General features: G+C 35.1%; 1 protein-coding gene across 9 annotated transcripts in view; it reads right to left on the bottom strand.

Annotated features, from left to right (window-relative positions):
• Positions 1 to 22,522, bottom strand: part of TCERG1 (transcription elongation regulator 1) — a 59,106-nt gene that overhangs the window by 10,356 nt on the left and 26,228 nt on the right. For 5 of the 9 annotated variants that reach the window (XR_011073118.1, XM_068536118.1, XM_068536120.1 and 2 more), the window contains 8 exons: positions 16,441 to 16,601; positions 15,056 to 15,112; positions 14,845 to 14,911; positions 13,713 to 13,763; positions 12,188 to 12,323; positions 11,284 to 11,373; positions 5,111 to 5,229; positions 966 to 1,116 (listed from right to left, as the gene is read on the bottom strand). Coding sequence is in view for 8 of the 9 variants with exons in the window: in XM_068536118.1 (XP_068392219.1) it covers positions 966 to 1,116; positions 5,111 to 5,229; positions 11,284 to 11,373; positions 12,188 to 12,323; positions 13,713 to 13,763; positions 14,845 to 14,911; positions 15,056 to 15,112; positions 16,441 to 16,601 (832 nt within the window). In the remaining variant the exon portion in view is untranslated. The remainder of the gene's footprint in view (positions 1 to 965; positions 1,117 to 5,110; positions 5,230 to 11,283; positions 11,374 to 12,187; positions 12,324 to 13,712; positions 13,764 to 14,844; positions 14,912 to 15,055; positions 15,113 to 16,440; positions 16,602 to 22,522) is intronic. The other 4 variants (XM_068536119.1, XM_068536121.1, XM_068536123.1 and 1 more) reach the window with 1 other exon arrangement.

Here is a 22,522-nt window from a genome sequence, read left to right as displayed (position 1 = left end):
TCACTGACATGATTCTAATTCAACAGTCAAAATGTTTATGCAGAACTCAACCTTGCACATTTCCTCTGAGAAGCATAATCATTTACCAAAGACAGTCAACAGTGAAATAATTCTGGAAAAATCTACCTTGAAGCATAATAAATCAGATAATCAGGAAATTTCAGTTATTTCTGACAAAAGTTATTTCACCTAATACTGTTGCTATTTTCAATGAAAGAGGCTTCCTCCCAACAAAAGTGGTGTTACTTCCATAACAACATTTCTTAATAGAATCTGTAATATTTTAACTTTCTAGAATAAGAGGCAATTTTAAATGTCAAGAATGATAAAGCTTCAGAGGTTCTTTTTCTCTATTCACAAAGCAGACAGGGTCACTAAGGAGAGTGGCTGTTATGTTTTGATGGTTTACGCACCACTGGTGCCACCTCCCTACCAGTCTGCCTCCTCAGTGGTGAGCTCCTCTCCACTCCTGACACCACTATCAAATGACATTTGGAATTCATTAATCTTTAATAGCTGACCTTTAATTCTGATAAGCAATAATTCATATGTAAGATATGTTTACTAAAAGATTAGAAAGTCACTAAAGTGCTATCTTTTAGAGGGCAAAAAATATAAAGAAGCTTTTTGAAAAACTTAAATGTTACTACCTATAAAGAACCTTGAAATCTTAGGCAGGCACCAGTGAATAGATAGGCCTAATAACCAGTTCTGGGTTTACTGCGCATCCTAGTATTAATAAAATTTAAAGAAAATCTATGCAGCTTAGTGACACTACTAAAATGTATGCATTATGGAAGTAAAGTGATATTATAAACAACTGTAAAAGTTAACTTAAAAAGCTAAACAATAAATGTGGGTCCTGTTATTTATGCCCATGAATGAGATTAGAAACACAGCACCAGCTCAGTCCCTTCCCATTCACACTCCCATCAATCACACCACTGGAACTAAAACCATCTTACCTTCTCACCTCTGGTCTTCGAATCTTCTTTCTCTTTCTTCCTTGCAGCTGCCACAAATTCATTAAACAAGGCTTCTCGATCTTTCATCTTTTCAATTGCTTTGAATCTTGAATCTTTAGCATGCTTGGCTGCAAATTCACTAAAAGTAGCTCTGTAACAAAATGGCAAGTGTGCTAACTTTGGTAGAGCTATTTCTACTTGTAGAAAGGTATAGCAGACGATACCATCTTCCCAGTAAGAATATGTGCCAACAAGACAATGAGTCCCAACATCTGCCTACAGAAAGGAGTGAAAAGGGCTGAAGAGTGAAAATGTGGTTAGAGATCTGTATACTATCAGCATGATGTTAGGGGGATAGACATCTGAGAGCAAAGAATTTGTGTGCTTCAAAAGACTTAAAGAGTCCATCTATTTCCACCCTAAGATGAGGCTGAATTCTTGCTTCCAGCCATGGTGGAATAACTCTTATTGAATTAGCTCTCCTTCCATAAGCAACTATAAATCCAGACAAAATATATGAGGCAACTGATTTCAAGCAGTGGACAACAGGTAGAGTAAGACTGAGGTAAGAAGCCCCGTGGCACTGTGCCTCAGGACAATTTCCCAAAATGCAAAGAGGTAGAGTCCAAGCAGAGTACAGTGGTCCCAATGAGCTAGAAGCAGCAGAGATCAGAGTTTCGGTGCTAAAATGGCAGAGGAATAAGCTATAGAAAGAGGGTACTACCCCAGAAGAATACCATTTTGTAATCCCTCATGCATAAGTAGACAGCCAAGGCCAAGCTATTAACCAGCAGAAAGACCACTCCCGGTACCAAACTGCTACATGCTTAAGAGCAAAAAAGAGATACCAGACACTGAGTAGTGCTGGAAAAAGAACAATATTAAGACAACAAAGCCCACAAAAGATTCACAAGGGAGACAAAGTCGGAAGTTTGACAAAAACACCTTCCACTTTCTGAGATCCATACTAACAAAGCATAAAATCAAACCTAAAATTAAAGTGACTGGCCTGTAATTGGCCTGCTAAAATAAGAATACACACTCTTGAGAGAAAGGTAACAGATTCGAGTCTCTACCTATTATCCACAATTTCTAATATTCAATTAAAAATCACTAAACATACAAAGAAACATGGGATCCATATGAAAAAAAAAATTTTAAGCCAATAGAAATTATCCCAGGATGCCCAGATGTTGTTTTAGGTATAGACAAATCCTTTAAAACTACTACAATTATATTGGAAGAATTAAAAAATATGTTCAAAGAATTTAAAACATGATCTTAATGGATGAACAATTAGGGAGTTTCAGCAGAGATATGGAAAATTAAGGTCTATGAGGGCTAATGAAACTAAGTATTAAAAAGGTTTCTTCATGAATAAAAGGCATTTATAATGCTTTCATATATTTGGATATATTTCACCTTATATAATAAGAATTCACTCTTATAATAAACACTCCCATATTTAGCATGTTTTTAGAGGTGAAAAATAAAGCTTACTTTCCCCTATAAAACTACTTATCTCAATTCAAAAATAAAACATCTCCTCTTAGGTATTAAATCAAAGATTAAATTACTACTTTAATTATCAAGAAAAAACTGGCTGGTTAACTTTAGAATTTAGAGTTTAAAACATCAACTGAAGACTAGGCGTACTACTCACTGCTAACATTTGCTATTTTTAAGCTTTGCTCACCAAAGCCAGATTCTAACAATCTTTTTATATGCAACTGGTATTACTCACAATATCTAACGTCATTAATTCAACATTTTTAACAAAAGGACACATTGCAAAACTGGGTATGTAACCATACATATACATACAATGGATATGTAACCATAATAAAATTATATGGTAAAATAAAAATGCATACCCCAGAAAAGGGATCATATGTAGTCCATTAAATCTATTTTCTTTTCATGATAAATTAAGTATACCTTGCTTTATAATTTTAAGACAAAAAAAGCAATTATTACTGATTAAATAAACTTTTTAAAATGTAAAATCAATGTATAAAAGTGAGAATTCAATTATTTTATACATATTTATATTATTTAAAATAGGTTAAAAAATATGTAAAATATATCTATTTTTTACGAGAAGAGACTAAAATGAAGTTTTAGCATTAGATTCCCATACAGATGTTTTCATATGACTCATCTTTTAATTCCAAAAATGCTACTTTATAACAGACAAGGTATAAGAATCCTTTGCAGGAAAAAAGTGAGGTGGATAGTTGGTTGGTGGTAGGGGATGGGAAAGAGCATAGTGACTCGGAGTTGACCATAGGAGGTATACCTGAAATTTCCATTAAAAAAGAAAAAAGACATAGAAGAAACAGGCACTAAAGTTAGGTAATTCTCCCCAGTCATTCTTTCCCTTGGAATAAACTCCAGTGTTTTATATCTATGAACTCTACTGAAGAACTTTGTGCCAGTGGCCTTTTCCCAATTCAAAGTAGGTCTATGGACGGTATTTTCTTAACTTTAAGTTTTTCCTCTTTGTTTTCTACTACTTACTAAAATCGGTCCTAATCTCTATGCTAGTATTAAAATGCATCAATTTAGCAATACAGCACAATGCCCCAAGTGCTAAGACTTCCAGTTATGTGCCTGATGGCTTTACTTTCTGAAGCAACCTGCATAGTAAAGATCACTTCAACAATTCTATCTGCCCCAAAAGAATATCAGTAGGGTACTGTGATACAGCAAGACTTAATTTCTCAAATCCACAAAAGAGAAATCTCATTGGAGTCTCAATTATTCCCAGACCCATAAAGGGTTTTTATAGATACATTTTGCTGAATCATTTGAAAATAACCTATAGACATCATGAGACTCCATCTATAAACATTTCAGCACACATCTCCTGAGACTAAATCCTCTTTCTTCCATAACCACAATATCCAAGAAAATTACTAATCTCTAATATTATATAATACCAATTCATGTTCCAATTTCCTCAACTGCCTTCCAAAACGTCTTTTATAACCCAGTTGCAATTACACTGACCCATGAACTTACCCTTTTGATTAAGAAAAAGCCCAAGACCCCCTGGAGAGTCTGAAACTCTGTTAACCTCTGAAGAATGTTACATTCTTTATGCTCACAAATACTCAGCTTGCTTTTATGAAATCTGTATTAATAACACCGTTAAGTTTCTCATTTTTCAAATATACACTTTTGAAAAAGTGTACCAAATCCACTTTTCCAAACAACAATACTCTTCCCTGTCTCTACTGACAAAAATAACTGTTTAAACAAGATAAACTTTTATAAAAAGTGCCATTTAACCCAGAGACTCCATGATTCTACCCCATAGTTTTAGAGATTCTCCATGTTCTGGTATATTCAAAGCAACTTAATATCTCTACAAGAAAGTGATTCTCCCTGTCTTGACTATTCTGTGTAATACTGGAACCTAGTTGAAATCCCACATTCACTCAGGGAAGTTACCTAATTTGCATATATCTTACTTTCCTTATCTGTAAAATAGGTAGGATATGAGCACCTAAATCACACTGGTTGTTTTGAAGACTGAATGAGATGATATACATACACATATGCATGTACTTTAACTGCATATATGTGTAAGTTCATACATCTAAAATATCCAATAACTGATGCTATTATTGTTATTATAATGCTAAGCACATAAGTTTAAAATGTCTCCTTTTCTTTAGTCCTTTACATATATTCAATATATATTAACAATTAAATGAAAATGTCAGACAAGACAATCATCTAGACACTTAGAAATTTTTGAAATGGAAGGTCCTTCACCACTTCAACTCAATCAAAATAATGTTCCCACTCTGCAATTCATTATGTGTAAAACTTTAAGAAGACAGGGACAGATATTTAATCATTTACCAGTTTCCAGAGAAGGAAACTTATTCTCAGAGGGAAGCTTTTAAAACAAAGGTACCTTTTCTTGAAAACCAATGCCTCATAGAGCACCAGGGATTCCCTCCAAAGAACGAAGATTCTTAGAAAGGCAGAAACCAATAATGAAACAAGAAGTTTTTCATGTCCAGAAGTCCAAAAGATGTGTGTGTGTGTGTGTACACACACATATATATATTCAACTGATCTAGGAGAAAATACATACATACTTTGATATTTGATAGTAATAAACCATATACCTTGGATTAAATTTTGCTTCTTCCATCATTTTTTTGAAATCTTCCTTGGCTTGCATTATTTTGTTTTTCTTTTCCCTGCGTTCTTCCTCTGCCCTGGTCTTTACATACTGATCAAATACCTATTACAAAAATAAACCAATTTGACAAGTTAGTCTTTCATATAGGTAATCTAAATACCAAAGTGTAGAATCTATTAAAAAAAATACTAAGTCAATATCTTTGTCCAAAAATAGGAGAATTATATTAATCATAGGTAACTCAATTATATGCAGACGATCTATAGCAAGTCTCACCTTAAAGCTTCAATTGACAGAACTACACAAGCATACACGCCCTCTGTTTAGGCTTCCAGAATAAAAGTTAAAAGCCCCTTTAATTTTCATTTTCTCTGATTACAAATTGAATACAGGTTTACTTTTAAAATTTCAAGCAATATAAAATGTTTAAATCAGTCTTCCCAAATCCCTTCTACAAAAAACATTAACAATATGGAACCTATATTTTATTTCTTTGCTTATCTTTAAGACATAATTATTTTCACCTAAAATGTAATCTTGCTTTACACATATTCTATATATTTTTTCCCACTTAATAATGTATAGTCAAGATGATGAACTTTTTAAGTCACAAACCAGTAAGAACACAGAAATGTGCAAAAAAGAATCAGCAACTCTGGAAGCTGAAAAGCACATGGAGAGGTGATAAAGGATTTGGCAGACACAAGAAAGCTGACCCTAAACCAGCAGTCAAGAAAACAAAGTAGGGCTTCCCTGGTGGCGCAGTGGTTGAGAATCTGCCTGCCAATGCAGGGGACACGGGTTTGAGCCCTGGTCTGGGAAGATCCCACATGCCACGGAGCGACTAGGCCCGTGAGCCATAATTGCTGAGCTTGCGTGTCTGGAGCCTGTGCTCCACAACAAGAGAGGCCGCGATAGTGAGAGGCCCGCGCACCGCGATGAAGAGTGGCGCCCACTTGCCACAACTAGAGAAAGCCCTTGCTCAGAAACAAAGACCCAACACAGCCATAAAATAAATAAATAAATAAATAAATAAAAAATTAAAAAAAAAAAAAAAAAAGAAAACAAAGTAACCAATTTTTTAAATTAGAGAATTCTCAAACAGCTCCAGAATTGATAGCACCAGATACCCATGAAGTGAGGATAGGGTAATGCTACAATAAAGCTTTTTAAGAAGCAGTTTAATCACTAGATCCTCCTTGCCAACTTTATGTATCTGGGGCACTGCCACTCCTAAAACTCAGTAAGGCAAGGGGTTATTCTCTAGAGCAAGGGTTAATTAGCAAATCGCGATCTGCTGGCCAAATCTGGCCTGTTGCCTGTTTCTTTACAGCGCAAGAATAGTTTTGATATTTTTATATGGTTGGGGAAAATAATAGAAAACTTCATGATACACAAAAATTAAATGAAATTTACATTTCAGTGTCCATAAAGCTTTATTTGAACACAGTCATGCTCATTCCTTTACATAAATCTGTGGGTCTTCTCACACTGCAACAGTAGAGTTACACAATCATGACGGAGACCACATGGCCCACAAAACCTAAAATATTTATTATCTAACCTTTTATGTTAAAAATTTTCTGACCCTTGCTCTAAAAGGCAAAACACTGTCTCTGGTCTGGGGGAACATAAATTAAGAATGAGGTGTACCAGATTGAGAAAACAGGGAATTAAGCAGTTACATACCACATATCAAGACACAGTTCTTTCAGAACCAATGCAGCAAGAGCAAGGAGACTAAAAGTCCTTATCCAGGATCTAACCAGCCTAAAAATTACTTGCTCTATAGGATCTCAACAAACCAGCCTAAACCACCTTACAGCAAGGCGGGGGGGGGGGGGGTGGGTGCGTGGGTTCAACCTCAGCACTTTTGACATTTTGGACCAGATCATGTTCAGCAGCATCCCTGGCCAAAAGATGCCAGCAGCACTCCCTCAGTTGTGACAAACAAAAATGTCCCCTAGGGCAAAAATGCTCTGGTTGAGAACCACTGTTCTACAGTAAGGCCAACAATCATGAGAGCCCACCCAGATGCTAAGAATGCCCAAATAGCATCTTAGTGCCTTGTTCTTAATCATTAGCAGTTAGGGTCCACAAAGACATCTAAGGATACTCTCCAACATGAAAAAAAGAGGCCAAGACAGAAAAAACTTAGGGGAAAGAGAGACTATACAGGAAAATGAAAAATAAGAAAAAAATCCTAAACAATCTTATAAAACTAAGACATTGCAACCATGAAACAAGAAAACTCAAAGAACAAAAAAAGAACTACTAAAACGTGACAAAGAAAATAAAAAATCTAACTGAAGGGTTATTAGACAATAAAGTTGAGAAAATCATCCAGAAAATTTTTTTAAAAGACAGAAATAGAAAACAAGAGAGAAAAGATAAGAAACTCTGAGGACCAGCCCAGAGCACAAATGCTCTGGGCCCAGAATGGAAAAATAAAGCAGCTGGAAGCAAATCAAAAAAGCAATGCAAGAAAATCTACCAGAATTGAAAGATAAAAGTTTCTACATTGAAAGGGCCACCAAGTGCCTAGCACAAAGGGCCCTTCCACCAGCCATACATAATCACCATGAAATTTCAGAACACTGAAGACTAAGAGAAGATCCTACATGTTACAGAAAAAATAAGAAGGTCCACATACAAGGGAACAGGTAATAAACAGAAGTTTCAAAAATAACACTGAAAACTATATGCAGAGCAATGCCTTCAAAATCCTGAAGGAACAAGATTTTCCAACTTCAAATTCCTTAGCAAGCCAAACAATTCCAAATACGGGTACAATAAAAGTGTTTTCAAATATATAAGGCCTCAAAAATTTATTTCCCATGCACGTTCTCTCAGGAAGCTACTACAGAGATGGAATGCATTAAAAGAGAGTAAACCAAGAAAGAAACGACATACAATGCAGGAGACAGGTAAACTCCCCCGTCCACAAAAAAAGAGAGATGAAGGAATCCCCAGGATGATGATCAAGAGCTGTCATCCTCAAAAATGACAGCTGTACATCAGGTGTAGAGGGCAACCAGTCCAGACTGAAGAAAGTCAGAAGGCTCTGAAAGAAATGTCTTCTGGAAGATAAAACACTCTAATATTTTTCCAAACATATCTTAAAGAATTCTGTGGCCCCTTAAAAATGTGCATGCACATCTTGGAAAAAGGTAAAATAGAAAAAGTTTTTATTTTTTAATACTTAAGACCTCGGGTTCGATCCCTGATCAGGGAACTAGATCCCACACGCATACCGCAACTAAGGAGCCTCCCTGCCGCAACAAAGACCCAGCGTAACTAACTAACTAAATACTTAAGACCTCTTTCCAGGTAAGTTCATATATATCCACAAATCTTTAAAAGCTATATAGAAATATATACAATTATCTCACCAGTCCCCTGCTAGGCATGTAGGTCATTTTCAAAACCTAAATATAGCACTGTAGTAGCTCATGAAAGTATCTGCAGGCTGACAGAAGTGGGGAAGAGTGTTGTTTCCAACCCCTCTCCTATCTCAGTGTATACTTTCTTACCTGTAAAAGTACTAAATTATAAATAAAAGCCAAGTGAATTTATATTGTTTCCTTTCAGAAGCTGAAAAAAACTTCGTATCCTCTCCTCTAGGATATCCCACACCAAGGTTAGGATTCACTCTCTGAGATGAACATCTCATAGAAAATTAGAAATTCTGGTATGCTTCCAAGTTTCTCCTAATTATTTGTGCCATGCCTCCCAATACAATTGGCTTTACGTTCCCTCATTCCTTATACTTCAGTTTTAAAAAGACTTTTACTCAAAAAGTATGAGAACCTTTGAGTTTTTATTTAAAACAGAATAATGCTTGATACTTTTTCTCTTTCTAACTGTAACTCTATTAAGGAGTTAATAATACCACCAGCTTATAAAATGCCTTCAAAATTAAAAAAGAATTTTAGTTCTCAATACGCACTTGTAATTTAACTCAGAAACTGCAACACTCAGTGCCATGAAGAGTAAGTCATAAAAGTTTTAAAAAAGTCTTCAGGGATATTCAGGTTAAAGCACCACATACAGAACAATGAACAAAACAAAGTTCCTGCCCTCTGTGGTAGGAAAACACGGATGGTTAAGATAATTTTAGATAGAATTCTGAGTGCTACAAAAGAAAGTAAAGAAGGCAAAGAGACAGGTTAATCAGAAGGCACCTGGTCAAGTATCGGAATGTAATGATTTAGTCAGCTATGCAAACACCTAAGGGAAGAACATTCCAGGAAAAGGGACTAATATGTACCAGAATATGCCTGTATTGGCCAAGGCATATCAAGGCCAGCGTGGCTAGAATAAATGAACATAAGAAAAGAGGCTTGAGAAGTATGCAGACATGAGTGTATGTAGAATCTTATAGGCCATGAAAAAGAGTTTCAATTTTACTCTAAATGAAATAGTAAGCAATGCACATTTTTTAAGCAAGGGAACACTGCCTTAATTTGTCAGTCAAACTTTAAAATTAGTCTGGCTGCTGTGTGGAAAAAGAACTTGACTACAGAGGAGAGCAAGACTGGAAGGAGGCAAGGAGATCAATTAGAGGCTACACAGATGACCATGGTACCCTGAATTAGGGTATAGTGAGAGAAATGGTAAATAAGAGGTAAATAAACGGTAAATAATTTAGAAAAAGTTTTGGAGATAGATTTTGCTGATAAGACTTGAAATGCACAGTGGGGAAAAGTAAAGAATCAAGCTAATTTATAGGTTTTGATAGGGCCATCAACTGAGGTGAATATGAGACCATCACACACAAATAGTTTAAAATAAAAAAGACTACAGTGCATGAAACACAGATGCAAATACATATGGAAAGTCATGTCTTCCTATTATGAGTCTAAAATACATGTCTGGCACACTGTAACTTTCATCTCTTCATAAAATGTCTATGATTAGACCTACATGCATAATGGTACAAACTGTGCAGAGAATTATTACAACAATTAAATTATAAATATGGAAGATGGACACTACTTCTACCAAATGAAATCGTGTAGCTCAACAGCACTATAGCAAGTGGTTCGACATACTCACCATTTTACAGAAATGAGTGTCAGGGTGGCCCAGGTAATTCAGGAATTATATAAGTTGGAAGTGTGCAATGCTTTAGAGGAAGCAGTAATCACTATGAGATGGTATGTGTCACTGAATCATCGTGGAAATAAATGGCAGCTCAGTAACAAGTTAACTCTAGTTCTTATAATCCTAGTTCAGTAGAGACCTTGAAGCGTCCATTATTACTCTAAGTTTACAATGAGAAGACATTTTAACAGTTGCCACTTAATAGATGTGGACTTTGTGTGGGTAGCATGTGTGAGATAAAAACACGCTGAGTCTTGTCTATCTACAATACAGACACATATATATGTATATGTATATTAGCACATAACAGTTGGGATGGGTCAAGTGTTCAACAATGGGCCTATCAGTTGGGAAGGATTGGAGGTAGGTTTTATTCCTTTTTACTCATCTGTATTTTGCTATTTTTCTACTCTAAATTTGCATCATTTAACCAGTAAAAACTAAGTTAATAAATGCATGTGAAATGACCCTGAAACCTTGGTATAACATCAGTATGTATGAAGCATAAGGACAAAATGTGCATGAGGCAAAGCCATGTCCACAATGGCAAAAAAATCCAAGTAGTTCTGAGGCAGAAATGTCCACACAAAGGATCACTATGTTCTAAGGTATGAAACTGTTCTTAAAGTACTATGTTAGAAAAAAAAAAAAAGGATCGTACTTTATTCCTTACAATATAAAAATTATACTGGGGACTTCCCTGGTGGCGCAGTGGTTAAGAATCCACCTGCCAATGCAGGGGACACGGGTTTGAGCCCTGGTCTGGGAAGATCCCACATGCCGCGGAGCAACGAGGCCCGTGCGCCACAACTACTGAGCCTGTGCTCTAGAGCTCACGAGCCACAACTACTGAGCCCGCGTGCCACAACTACTGAAGCCTGCATGCCTAGAGCCCATGCTCCGCAACAAGAGAAGCCACCACAGTGAGAAGCCCGCGCACCACAACAAAGACCCAACACAGCCATAAATAAATTTATATTAATTAATTAATTTAAAAAATTGTGCTGGCAAGGGATATACATTACTTAAATACTGTTATTTTCCTTTTACCTGTTTTCTCTCTTTTGGATTAAGCAATAAGTACCGAGGATCAAAAACTATCTTGTGTAACTCCTTCTCCCATGTTGAAAAAGCAGACACCTTTAAAATAAAAAAATGTATTGCCTCATAATTAAGTTGGCTCTAAAAACAGAAAGGTCACATAATTTTGCTTGAAATCTACAGGACATCTGCTTAAAAAGGACACATAATAAAAACCATACTGCCGTTTCCATCACTAATAAATGACAAGCAGTGGGAGGCTAGCAATAGCACACTTCCACACTAATTGGCTCTGAACATTTCTATATTATATAGAAATAACACACACTTAATTACTCATTAAAATAACCACTACTGTGTGACATTTAAAAAATCAGTACATCAGAAAAAGCCTTGAAGATTTGCATTTTGATTTCCCAAGCTTGCTCCAACCTTGTGAACAATGTTGGGATTTAAAGTTGAACAATTTTACTTACTCAAATGAATCTGTGAATATAATCAAAAGGTTGAAATCCCTTCTCAATTAAGCTTCATTAACAGTAATATCATAAAGTACCAGTTCTCCTTTAACCAAAAGCCATTCTGTAGATATTAAAAGAATCACATATACCTTACCTATTCCGTGTAGTCCGCCATTCTGTAATGTTAATATTCGTCTTATATTACTCACCAAAATTTAATGACCCAATAAATGTTAAATGTTATTTGTACTTAAAAGGACAGTAAAATGGCATCTAGTTAAACATGATATTAGCCAGGAAAAAGGCTGTTTGAAAGAGTACAGTGATTTGACAGGCTTCCCTTATCCGCCCCCCACAACATGAGCACTAACCTTAGATTTGACCTTTTAGCAAGACATATTTATATTACTTATACAAAACAGAAATATCTCCCCCAAAGATTGTTTTCTGACCCCTCTCTCTAGCAGCATGTCCTTGAACTGCTTCATTCGGGCCTCCAGAGGGACAATGGCCCTTTCTCGGGCAGCTTTAATTTCAGCTTCCATGGCAGCTTCTTTCTCTGAATCAATGTCTTTATTATCGTCTCTCCTATAAAAAAGAAAATATAGGCATCAACTGACAAAATATTAATAAGGAATCTTATTAAAATCTTAAAATCATTGGAATATTCAAGACTCACTACTGAGCAGCATATTTGTGGCAAAAAAGAATTATATTGAGGGTTTCAAATAAACTCTAAGGGATAAGCAACTTTCACTATAATAATAATAATAAAGTTACAATGAGCTTCTAATGATGTTACAGCGGCTGCATTGTTAGGAATGAAAAATACCTTTAATGTGCTGTCTCTCCCTGACACTAGCTGATACACAAAATGAACTACCTTACTTAAAAACAGAAACAATAACAAAAAACTTATCTAATATTGCACTAAAACTCTATGTGCTAGAATCAAACAGCACAGAATATAATTTTTAGTTCTTGAAATGATACAGGAAAAACAATATTTTCCAAAATGTTTTACATTATAAATGCATACAATTTTTAATCTAATAAAAATTGGTATAAGTCTTAGTAATCTCAAATATTTATTTTGAAAATAAAATGAAAATATCTGCAAAGCTGGCCAAGTGGATATGTGAGATATATACCTTACCTACCTGACATTTTTTTTACTCACTTTCTGGGTGATAAGTTGAGATTTAAGTTGAAGGACAGGTCCCAGAGAGCAACATAGGCCCCGGAGTAGTTAGGTGGAATTAGAACTGCTCATCAATGACTAAACTACTTCTTGTTTCTCCAAAAATGCACCTCAGGGCTAAGGGCAACCCTGCTGCTGTACGGTACTCAAGTGAGATTGTAAACATGCAATTGAGTCACCTCTCAAACCTCTGCCCTATGAAGAAGGACCATTCATGTGAATAATCAAAAAAAGTAATTCAGTAACATTCAGGTGTGTTTAAGCAGATCTTCCTTCTTAAATTTAATCTGCTAAGTATAAAAATAAAACTGGTTCATATTTCCTGCATAAACTTAAGAGAATTAGGAAAACAGAACATCAGGAAATTCAAAAGCATGCTATATAGGAAAATGAAGGTAGCCCAGGAGATGAATGGAACTAATAAGGCCAGCCCACAAATATAGTGAGAGGTAATTGGCAATTTAGGGAATGAATCAAAAATAGAAGATACAGTCCGTGACCTGCAGGAACTTAGCGAGATAGTCTGTGACCTAAGATATGCACAAAACAAACAGGTAAAAGCAATTTGCCAAACAATATACCCTCTTATAATAATTCATTTAAGAACTATTTAAATAAAGAGTTAAAAGACATCCAAGAAATACAACTAATGAAAACAAATAACCTTTATAGAATTATACTAAATGAAAATGTCACAATACAAACTATCACTATCTATCTCAATAAAAGAAATAAAGAAAAACTAAGCCAGGAAAAATAGGCTTTTAGCTTTGTACCTAAATAGAGAAGCTCGGGCAATCCACATAAAGGACTTCTTTGACATTCTCCTGATAAAAGCAGTTAAAAACCTTACAGAGTTGTCTATAAGAACAAACAATTAAAAACAACCTAAAAGTTTAACATTGTAGGAACATCCAAAATTATGGTACATAAACAGAATGAATACAGTCATTTATAATAATTAAGAAAACAAATGTCTTATCCTCCTTTTTTAAAAAAAAGAACACAAATTCAGTTGATTACAACCAATAAAAATACTTATACATTTGGTCAAGAACTAAAAAAGTCAACTGTAAAAATTCAAACAGCTGTTGTTACTGTGGTCAATTATGAGTGACTCTTTAATATCTTACTTTCTTTAACATTGTTGCCAATAAAGAAATTTTTTAATAAAAGAACCACCCTTGACAGGGATTGTCTTACTGATTTCTTTGCCATAATTTGGCTGCATTCAATCTGTCCTTTTCAGATAAGGACTACCATAAACCAGTCCATAGTAACATCTTCAAACTTTCCTTTTTGCTGCTAAATAATGGTCCCATGCCTCCCTGGCCCATACACAAACACCCTCTACCCCACCCTTTCACCCCCCCATAGTTAGTAACATTCATATTTTACCAAGCATTGGTCAAGCTAATACTTCCACTTATACCACTCTCTTTCTCTCAGAGCACTTTCTAATAAGCTGATGGGTTCCCTCCAAGTAATGACCACGGACACAAGGACTAGTGAAGTGACCAGTATATAAAAAGAGAGAGAAATCTGGGTCTACATTTATCACATTTTTGGAATGGTGTCTGTTGGGGTCTACATTAGGGAGGAAACATTTTTATAAAATTCAGGTATAATGAATGTCTGAAATAATTTATCAGCTAACTCCTAGAATGTCATTTGACTTCATAATACATATTTAAATAACCAAATCTTTTGCACATCTAGCAACAGAAGGGACACCATTTCTACATCCTGAAGCAAAGCTTTTTAATAACAGGCCTAAAGAGAGCAATCATGACTTCTGTCTCCTAACACACACATTACCTGTCCCAATCATGAACTGACTGCGCCTAAACACAGCTTCCAAAAGGTAAAAATCTACCTAAATTACATAAACTGTTAAGTATTACTTACTTCCGTTTTTTGGCTTTAACAGGTTCATCTTCATTCATTTCTTCCATTAATTCTTGTTCTTCTTTAACTATAAGAAAATTTAATTAAACTATCAGAATAAAAATAAGCAAGCCAAAATTTAAATAGTTAGGTATGAATCCTTCCACTAACCACTACTGGAACACTGGTGTTAGCAGCATTTTTTTAGAGCTGCAACTTATAGTTCACTCACTTGCGCTCATAGAGAACTGCCACTTTTGGATGGACAGCATTGTTGGGGTTGGGTGCCCTGGCAAAAAAAACATTTCAAATATTATGAATAGTTATATGCACATGGTACACAATCTTTTCTTTTAAAAAATTACTGTTTATATATCTATCTCATAACACTTCTTTATAAAACATTAAACAAAGCATGATAATTCTACACCTCCTCTATTCATCTTCCCTTTACATTAAATCTTTGATTCATTTTGAAATGTTTATTAACACATGTATTTATCAAATAAATGAACCAAACCCTTATATCTTCTGCACCAGGTAGATGAAGTTTCACTAATTTGGAAATCACTAGTAAGCAGAAAATGTTAGTACCACGTATACATAATCTACGAAGATTTCTCAATTATTATAAATGACATACCAGGATTTGTTTCAACTGAAGTATTAAATGATTCATTTATCATGCTTCTATACTACACAAGGGGGTTCTTTAAAAACACAATCATAATCTGCCTGCCAATGCAGGGGACACGGGCTCGAGCCCTGGTCTGGGAAGATCCCACATGCTGCAGAGCAGCTGGGCCCGTGAGCCACAACTACTGAGCCTGCACGTCGGGAGCCTGTGCTCCGCAACAAGAGAGGCCACGACAGGGAGAGGCCTGCGCACCGCGATGAAGAGTGGCCCCCGCTCGCCACAACTAGAGAAAGCCCTCGCACAGAAATGAAGACCCAACACAGCCAAAAATAAATAAATAAATAAATAGTTATTTTTAAAAAAAAACACACAATCATATCAATACAATGGCAAATTACCAATAAAACACATGCAATAAAAATATGTACAAATATTTCTATTTATTATATATCATATATACTGAAATGCTATCTGAGCATAAAGTAGATTAAAAGATTATCTCTTAATAAGGTGCAGGAGTCTCCCTAGTCTCAGGAATAAGGCTTATCTTCCCTAAATTTCATCAAGTTTAAAAGACCTTTGCATTTTTATTTTACAAAACTTTAGTAAACTTTATTTAAAAAATACTCTGTACAGTTTATTTCAAAATATATATTACTAATCACAAAAGGTGCTAAAAGGCTCACTGAGGAGCATTTTAATAAGCATGGAGCAAGCATGAGCAGTACCTAAATATCTTGGACTGACAACCTTGAAAAGGACAAGAAGTTAAAAATATATATATATAATATTTTACAAAACATAATTTTACCCAAATTCTCTACTTTTTAAATTACTGAACTCAACCTAGAAGAGCAGTCTATTTTCCATTTCTCAAATATTCCTTGAAAACAGAGAGGATTTCTAAATTGCCTCACATTTTCCATAAAAATATTAAAAGAGTATTAAAATTAGAGGGTAACTCCTAATTTAAAACTTACTCAGTTTCTTCACTTCTTCCATTCCTTTTTTATGAGGGGGCTCCTGAATAATTTTGTCAACATCCGCCCTTCCAATCAGATCATCAGGTCGGTCCCACATAGAAAGACGGGTGGTAGGATTATAAAAGAAGACCCTCTCATCACCAGTCCAAACAACACACCTATGAATTGATTCAAACATTATTTTCTTATGTAATGGAACATTATTTTATAGTTAGGTCTTTTACTACCATCCAACCAAAAGGGGAAGTGGTGGTGGGGAAGGACACACTCATATTATTATTACTTACAGAGAGCAAAATATGATTTTTAGAACAGAAGAGAACTGACTGGCTGAGGGTAAAATAGCAGCTCAACATACTAATGGAGAAAACCAGGAAAAGCAAAGCAATTTGTGATCAGAATTTAGAGTGCTCAGGAACTGAAGTTTGGCACACTCAATTTTAACCTATCACAAAAGATGAATTTACTAGCAAAAAATAACGCTATTAAGCAGTTCTGAAGCTAAAGAACAGACCATGGCACCCTACGTATTACATAATACTTCTTAATATTTCTTACCAAACCAGATTACAAACTCAAATGCAATCATTTATGAAGGCTTTAATATTTGACTATATCAAATATTAAAAAATAAAGAGAAGTCCCCATCGTGCTATGGCACTGTAGCCCACTACAGCCCACTGTTCCTATTAATTACAACTAGAAACTCAGAAACAATATAGAAAAAAACAAGTACGTGAGAACTCTGTAAGGTTTTTTTAAAAAAATAAACAGACGTATGGAGTCAAAATTTAGAGAAGCAAGGGTATAAATTTCCCCTCCTCCCTCAAACCTCTGCCCTGAGGTGGCCCCTAGTTGCACAGTGATAGTAGCACAGGCAGCTAAAACTCTAAGAGAAACCAGGTCTTTATGACCAGATAATCAAAAGTTAATCCACAGCTGCCATCAAGGTGACCTAGATGCTGAAATTATCAAACAAAGCCTCTATTGTTGAAATAATCAAAGACTTTACAGCAGCAGTTATAATTACGTCTCATGAGATAAGAAAAACAAAAACAAAGATAAGCAAAAACTTGAAATGAATGAAGACAGAAGTTCTAAGCAGAGAAACTGTGAAAAAAAAGAATGAATAGTGTCTCAGAAACCTATGGGACTATATCAAAATGCCTAACAGACACGTCATTGGGATCCCAGAAGGAGAAGAGAATATTGGGGCAGAAAAAATTTGAAGACAAAATGGCTCCCCAAGATCTCCAAATTTGGTAAAAGACATAAATACTAAGGAAGCTCAGTGAACCCCAAACAGGATAAATTTCCAGAAAATCATTTTTAGACACACATAATCAAACAGGTGAAAATCAAATATAAAGAAAAATCCTTGATAGCAGCTAAGAAAAATATGGCACAAAACAAACAGGGAAACAAGTCCAATGATCGTGGATTAATTACCAGAAATCAGAGGCAAAAATACAGTAAAACAACATCCTTAAAGTTCTGGAAAAAGGAAATGCAAACCTAGAACTCCATATACAGCAAAAATATCCTTCAGGAACAAGGGAAAAGAAGACAATCCCCAATGAAGGGAAACTAAGAGATTTCATCTCCATCAGAATTGCCCTATAAGAAAGTTTTTCTGAAAGGAAATGATTCTTCAAAAAAAAAAACAAAAACAAAACCCTGGACCTTTAGTAACGAAGGGAAAACAACAGAAATGGTAAATATCAAAGATATTTTCTCCTCTTAAGTTCTTCAAAATATGTACGAAAAATTATTCAAAATGAACCTATATGGTAGCAAGGTTTCCATATTTTATGTGAAGTGGTACAATAATAACTCTAAGTAGGCTATAATGGTTAGGTATGTACACTGTAATCCCTAGAACAACAAAAATTAATGCAAAGAGATATCACCAGAGAGCCAACAGATAAATTATTAAATGGAATATTAGAAAATGTTCAAATAATTCAAATGCAAGTAGTAAAGGGGGAACAGAGGAACAAAAATAGAAAAGACAGAAAAAATAATAGATCTAAATCCAACCAAAAGTTACATTCATGTGGTTGTTCTTTCTGTTTATTTTTCTCAGCCTTCTCAAATGTTTCTTCTTGTTCTTGACTATGTACCAAGCAGAACCTGTTCACCTTTCTACTATTTCCAATGTGGCTTTAATTTCTGTTATTATATTCTGTTATTTCTGATTTCATATTTCTCTTCCATTTATTTCATGAATTGCATCAGAATTGACAGAGTGAATAAAAACACAAGACACTACTATAAGCTGTCTTAAGAGACAAACTTTAAACATAAAGTCATAGAAAGGGTGAAAGTAAATGGATGGAAAAAGATATACCATGCACACAACATTAAGGCAGGCATGGCTATTTTAATAACAGATGAAGACAAAGGGTATTATGAGATAAATAGGGTCATTTCATAATGATAAAAAAAGACAATCAGGAACACATAACAACTGTAAAGTGTATATAAGCCTATTTACAGAGTTTAAAAATAGATGAAGAATGGACCAATTAGAGAGGAATATGCAATCCCATTATAAAAGATTAATAGAACTCTCTCTCAACAACTGACAGACCAACCAAACCCCAAAACTAACAGTACTAAAGGCCATCTGCTGAACAACAACAAAAAGACAGTGACTTTGAAAGTATCAAAACCAAAGAAAGTGCATGCTTTGACCACAATTAAATCAGTAACAGTGAAATACCTAGAAAAACCCCAAATTAAGGAAATGAAATGACAGACTTCTAAATAATACATGAGTCAAAGAAAAAATCAAAAAGTAAATTTCATAATAGTAAGAACTGAATGGTAATGAAAATACAACATACCAAAATCTGTAGGTTGGTGCTAAAGTAGTGCTTAAAAGGAAACTATGTTAAGCTTTAAATGATTATATTAGAAAAGAACTAATACTAATGATGTAAGAGGACATCATAAGAAGCTAGAAAAAGCATAAAGTAAACCCAAAGTAATTAGAAAAAAGAAAATAAGAGTGGGAAAAGGGAGGAGGGGCCTAACCACCCCAAAGCTGGTGGTCTTTACGAAAGACCACAAAATTGGCAAACCTCTGGTTTGACTGATCCAAAAAAAGAACACATCACCACTATGTGGAAAGAAAAAGGGGTTATCACCACAGATCACAGACATTAAAGGATATTAAGAGAATAATTAAGAACAAAGACATCTAAAGGATATTAAGAGGAGACTTCCCTGATGGTCCAGTGGTAAAGAATCTGCCTTCCAATGCAGGGGACACAAGTTGGATCCCTGGTCGGGGAACTAAGATCCCACATGCCGTGGGGAAACTGAGCCCGCACGGTGCAACTAGAGAGAGAAAACCTGCTAGCCACAACTAGAGAGAAGTCCATGCACCGCAAGGAAGACCCAACGTAGCCAAAAGAAAAAATAAAGAAAATATTTTAAAAAATAAAAATATAAAAAATAAAGGATATTAAGAGAATAATTAGAACAAATTCAACCTAGATAAAATAAGCAAATTTCTTGAAAAACTTACCAAAGCTGACAGAAGAAACTACAACAAAAATAACTGAATAGTCCTATAACTATTAAAGAAGTTTAATTTGTTATCAAAAACCTTCCCAGGGCTTCCCTGGTGGCGCAGTGGTTGGGAATCTGCCTGCCAATGCAGGGGACACGGGTTCGAGCCCTGGTCTGGGAAGATCCCACATGCTGCGGAGCAACTAAGCCCATGAGCCACAACTACTGAGCCTGTGCTCCGCAACGGGAGAGGCCGCAACAGTGAGAGGCCTGCGCACCGCGATGAAGAGTGGCCCCCCACTCGCCGCAACTGGAGAAAGCCCTCGCACAGAAACGAAGACCCAACACAGCCAAAAAAAAAAAAAAAAAAAAAAACCTTCCCAAAAAGAAAACTCTGATCCCAGATGGTTTACTTGTTAATTCTATAAAACCTTCAGGAAATGGAAATCACCAATCACCACCCAACTCATTTTTATGAAACCAGCATAAGCCTAATACCAAAACCTAACAAAAAACATTACAAAAGAAACTTACAGATCCATATCCCACAGGAGTATAGATGCAAAAATACTTAATCAAACATTAGCAAATCAAATCCAACAATATATTAAAAAGATTAATCTACCATGACAAGGCTTATTCCAGAAATGCAAAGCTAGTTTAACATTCAAAACTCAGTGTAATTCACCATATTAAAAGAATGAAGGAGAAAAACTCATTTCGAAAGGTGCAGATTTATGATAAGAACACTAGCAAATTAAAAAAAAAAAAAAAACCTATAGCTAGTATTATATCTGATGTAAAAGACTGAATTTTCGGAATTCCCTGGTGGCACAGTGGTTAAGAATCCGCCTGCCAATATGCAGGGGACACGGGTTTGAACCCTGGTCCGGGAAGATCCCACGTGCCACGGAGCAACTAAGCCTGTGTGCCGCGACTACTGAGCCTGCGCTCTGGAGCCCGCGAGCCACAACTTCTGAGCCCGTGAGCCTAGAGCCCATGCTCTGCAGCAAGAGAAGCCACCATAATGAGAAGCACGCGCACCACAACGAAAAGTAGCCCCCGCTCACCGCAACTAGAGAAAGCTCACATGCAGCAACGAAGACCCAACACAGCCAAAAATAAATAAATAAATTTATATTAAAAAAAAAAGACTGAATTTTCTCATTCTACATGGCGAATAAGGCAGGGATGTTCACCTCTTCTATTTAGCATTGCTCTGATATGATAGTCCTAGCAATAAGAAGAGAAAAATAAGTGGCATTAAAGATCAGAGAATAAGAAATAAATGTGCTCCCATCTGCAGGTGATACAATTATTTACGTAGAAAATCCCAGAGAATCTACAAAACAGTAATAAATGCATTTAGCAAGAGTCTAGTCTACAAAATTAATATATGAAACCTTATCACATATAAATTTTATATTTTTATGAGGTCAAATTTATTTATCTTTTTATTTACAGTTTCTAGGTTTTGTGTGTCTTTCTTAGGAAGCACCCCATTCCTTCTCCAAAAATGCAACTATATGGTCCTAGTGTTTTTACAGTCCATCTGAATACACGGAAGATAACCACTTGTCCAAATTATCTTCCAAGTTCTGTTGATGAAGGAATGTACTATCAGCGTAACCTTAATTCCCTAATTTATTATTTTCTATTTCTCATAAGATGGGTAAGTGCTAACTCTAAGTTAAACAAATTGTTCAGCTAAGCAAGTATGCTACTTCATTTGGATAATCAAATTTTATTAGTTTATTTTTTTGATATCTTTAGATGTTGCTCTTCAAATCATTATTTCTTTAGAGATAAGCTAAATGTAAAACGTGAAGTTCCATGTTTTCCTTAACTATACTAGAATTCTTTTCCTAGTATCTCAGAGCATCAATCTGACTTTTTGTTGTTGTTGTTTTAAGAATAAAGAGAGGTCAAAATTAGAAGCATTTTATATTTCCTAGATCAGCAAGCTTTAGTTTCTGGTTCTAAGAGAGTTTTTAATGTTTTGACAAAAATTTTTAAGGTCATTGAGAACTGTAACTTTTTCCATTGCTTACTAAGATTGCATCACAAAGATTTAGCCTGCCATAAATTTTTTACAGTCCCGTACAAAGTGCAAATTGAGGGCTGCCTGTATTTGCCATGTTTTATTTGTCTGTAATCTGTGTTGGGTTTTAACTTATGAAAAATTTATCTTTGAACTTATAGTATTTAAACTTTTGTATTTAACTATAGTGGCACAGGGACTTTATTTTTATTTATATATATATTTATATCAATCGACTGCTGCTTTTTTAGGGTTTTTTTTTGTTTCCATAGTTTTTTACCCCCAATATTATGAAAAAAATTGAAACATACAGAAATATCGAAAGACTGTTTCTAGAACAATGAACACTATATACTGACCACCTAGATTTTACATTTAACATTTTATCATATATGCTTTATCACTTATCTATCCTTCCATCAATGCATCTGCCAGTCTTATTTTTCTTGATACATTAAAAAATGCAGATTATCAGTACACTTCACCCCTAATCACTTTATCATGCATATTATTAGCACA

The sequence above is a fragment of the Eschrichtius robustus genome, chromosome 2 (assembly GCF_028021215.1).
Source record: "Eschrichtius robustus isolate mEscRob2 chromosome 2, mEscRob2.pri, whole genome shotgun sequence".
In the NCBI taxonomy this organism is placed as follows: Eukaryota; Metazoa; Chordata; class Mammalia; order Artiodactyla; family Eschrichtiidae; genus Eschrichtius; species Eschrichtius robustus.
The sequence above is the reverse complement of the archived record's forward strand: the minus strand, read 5'-3'. Positions and strand labels throughout refer to the sequence as shown.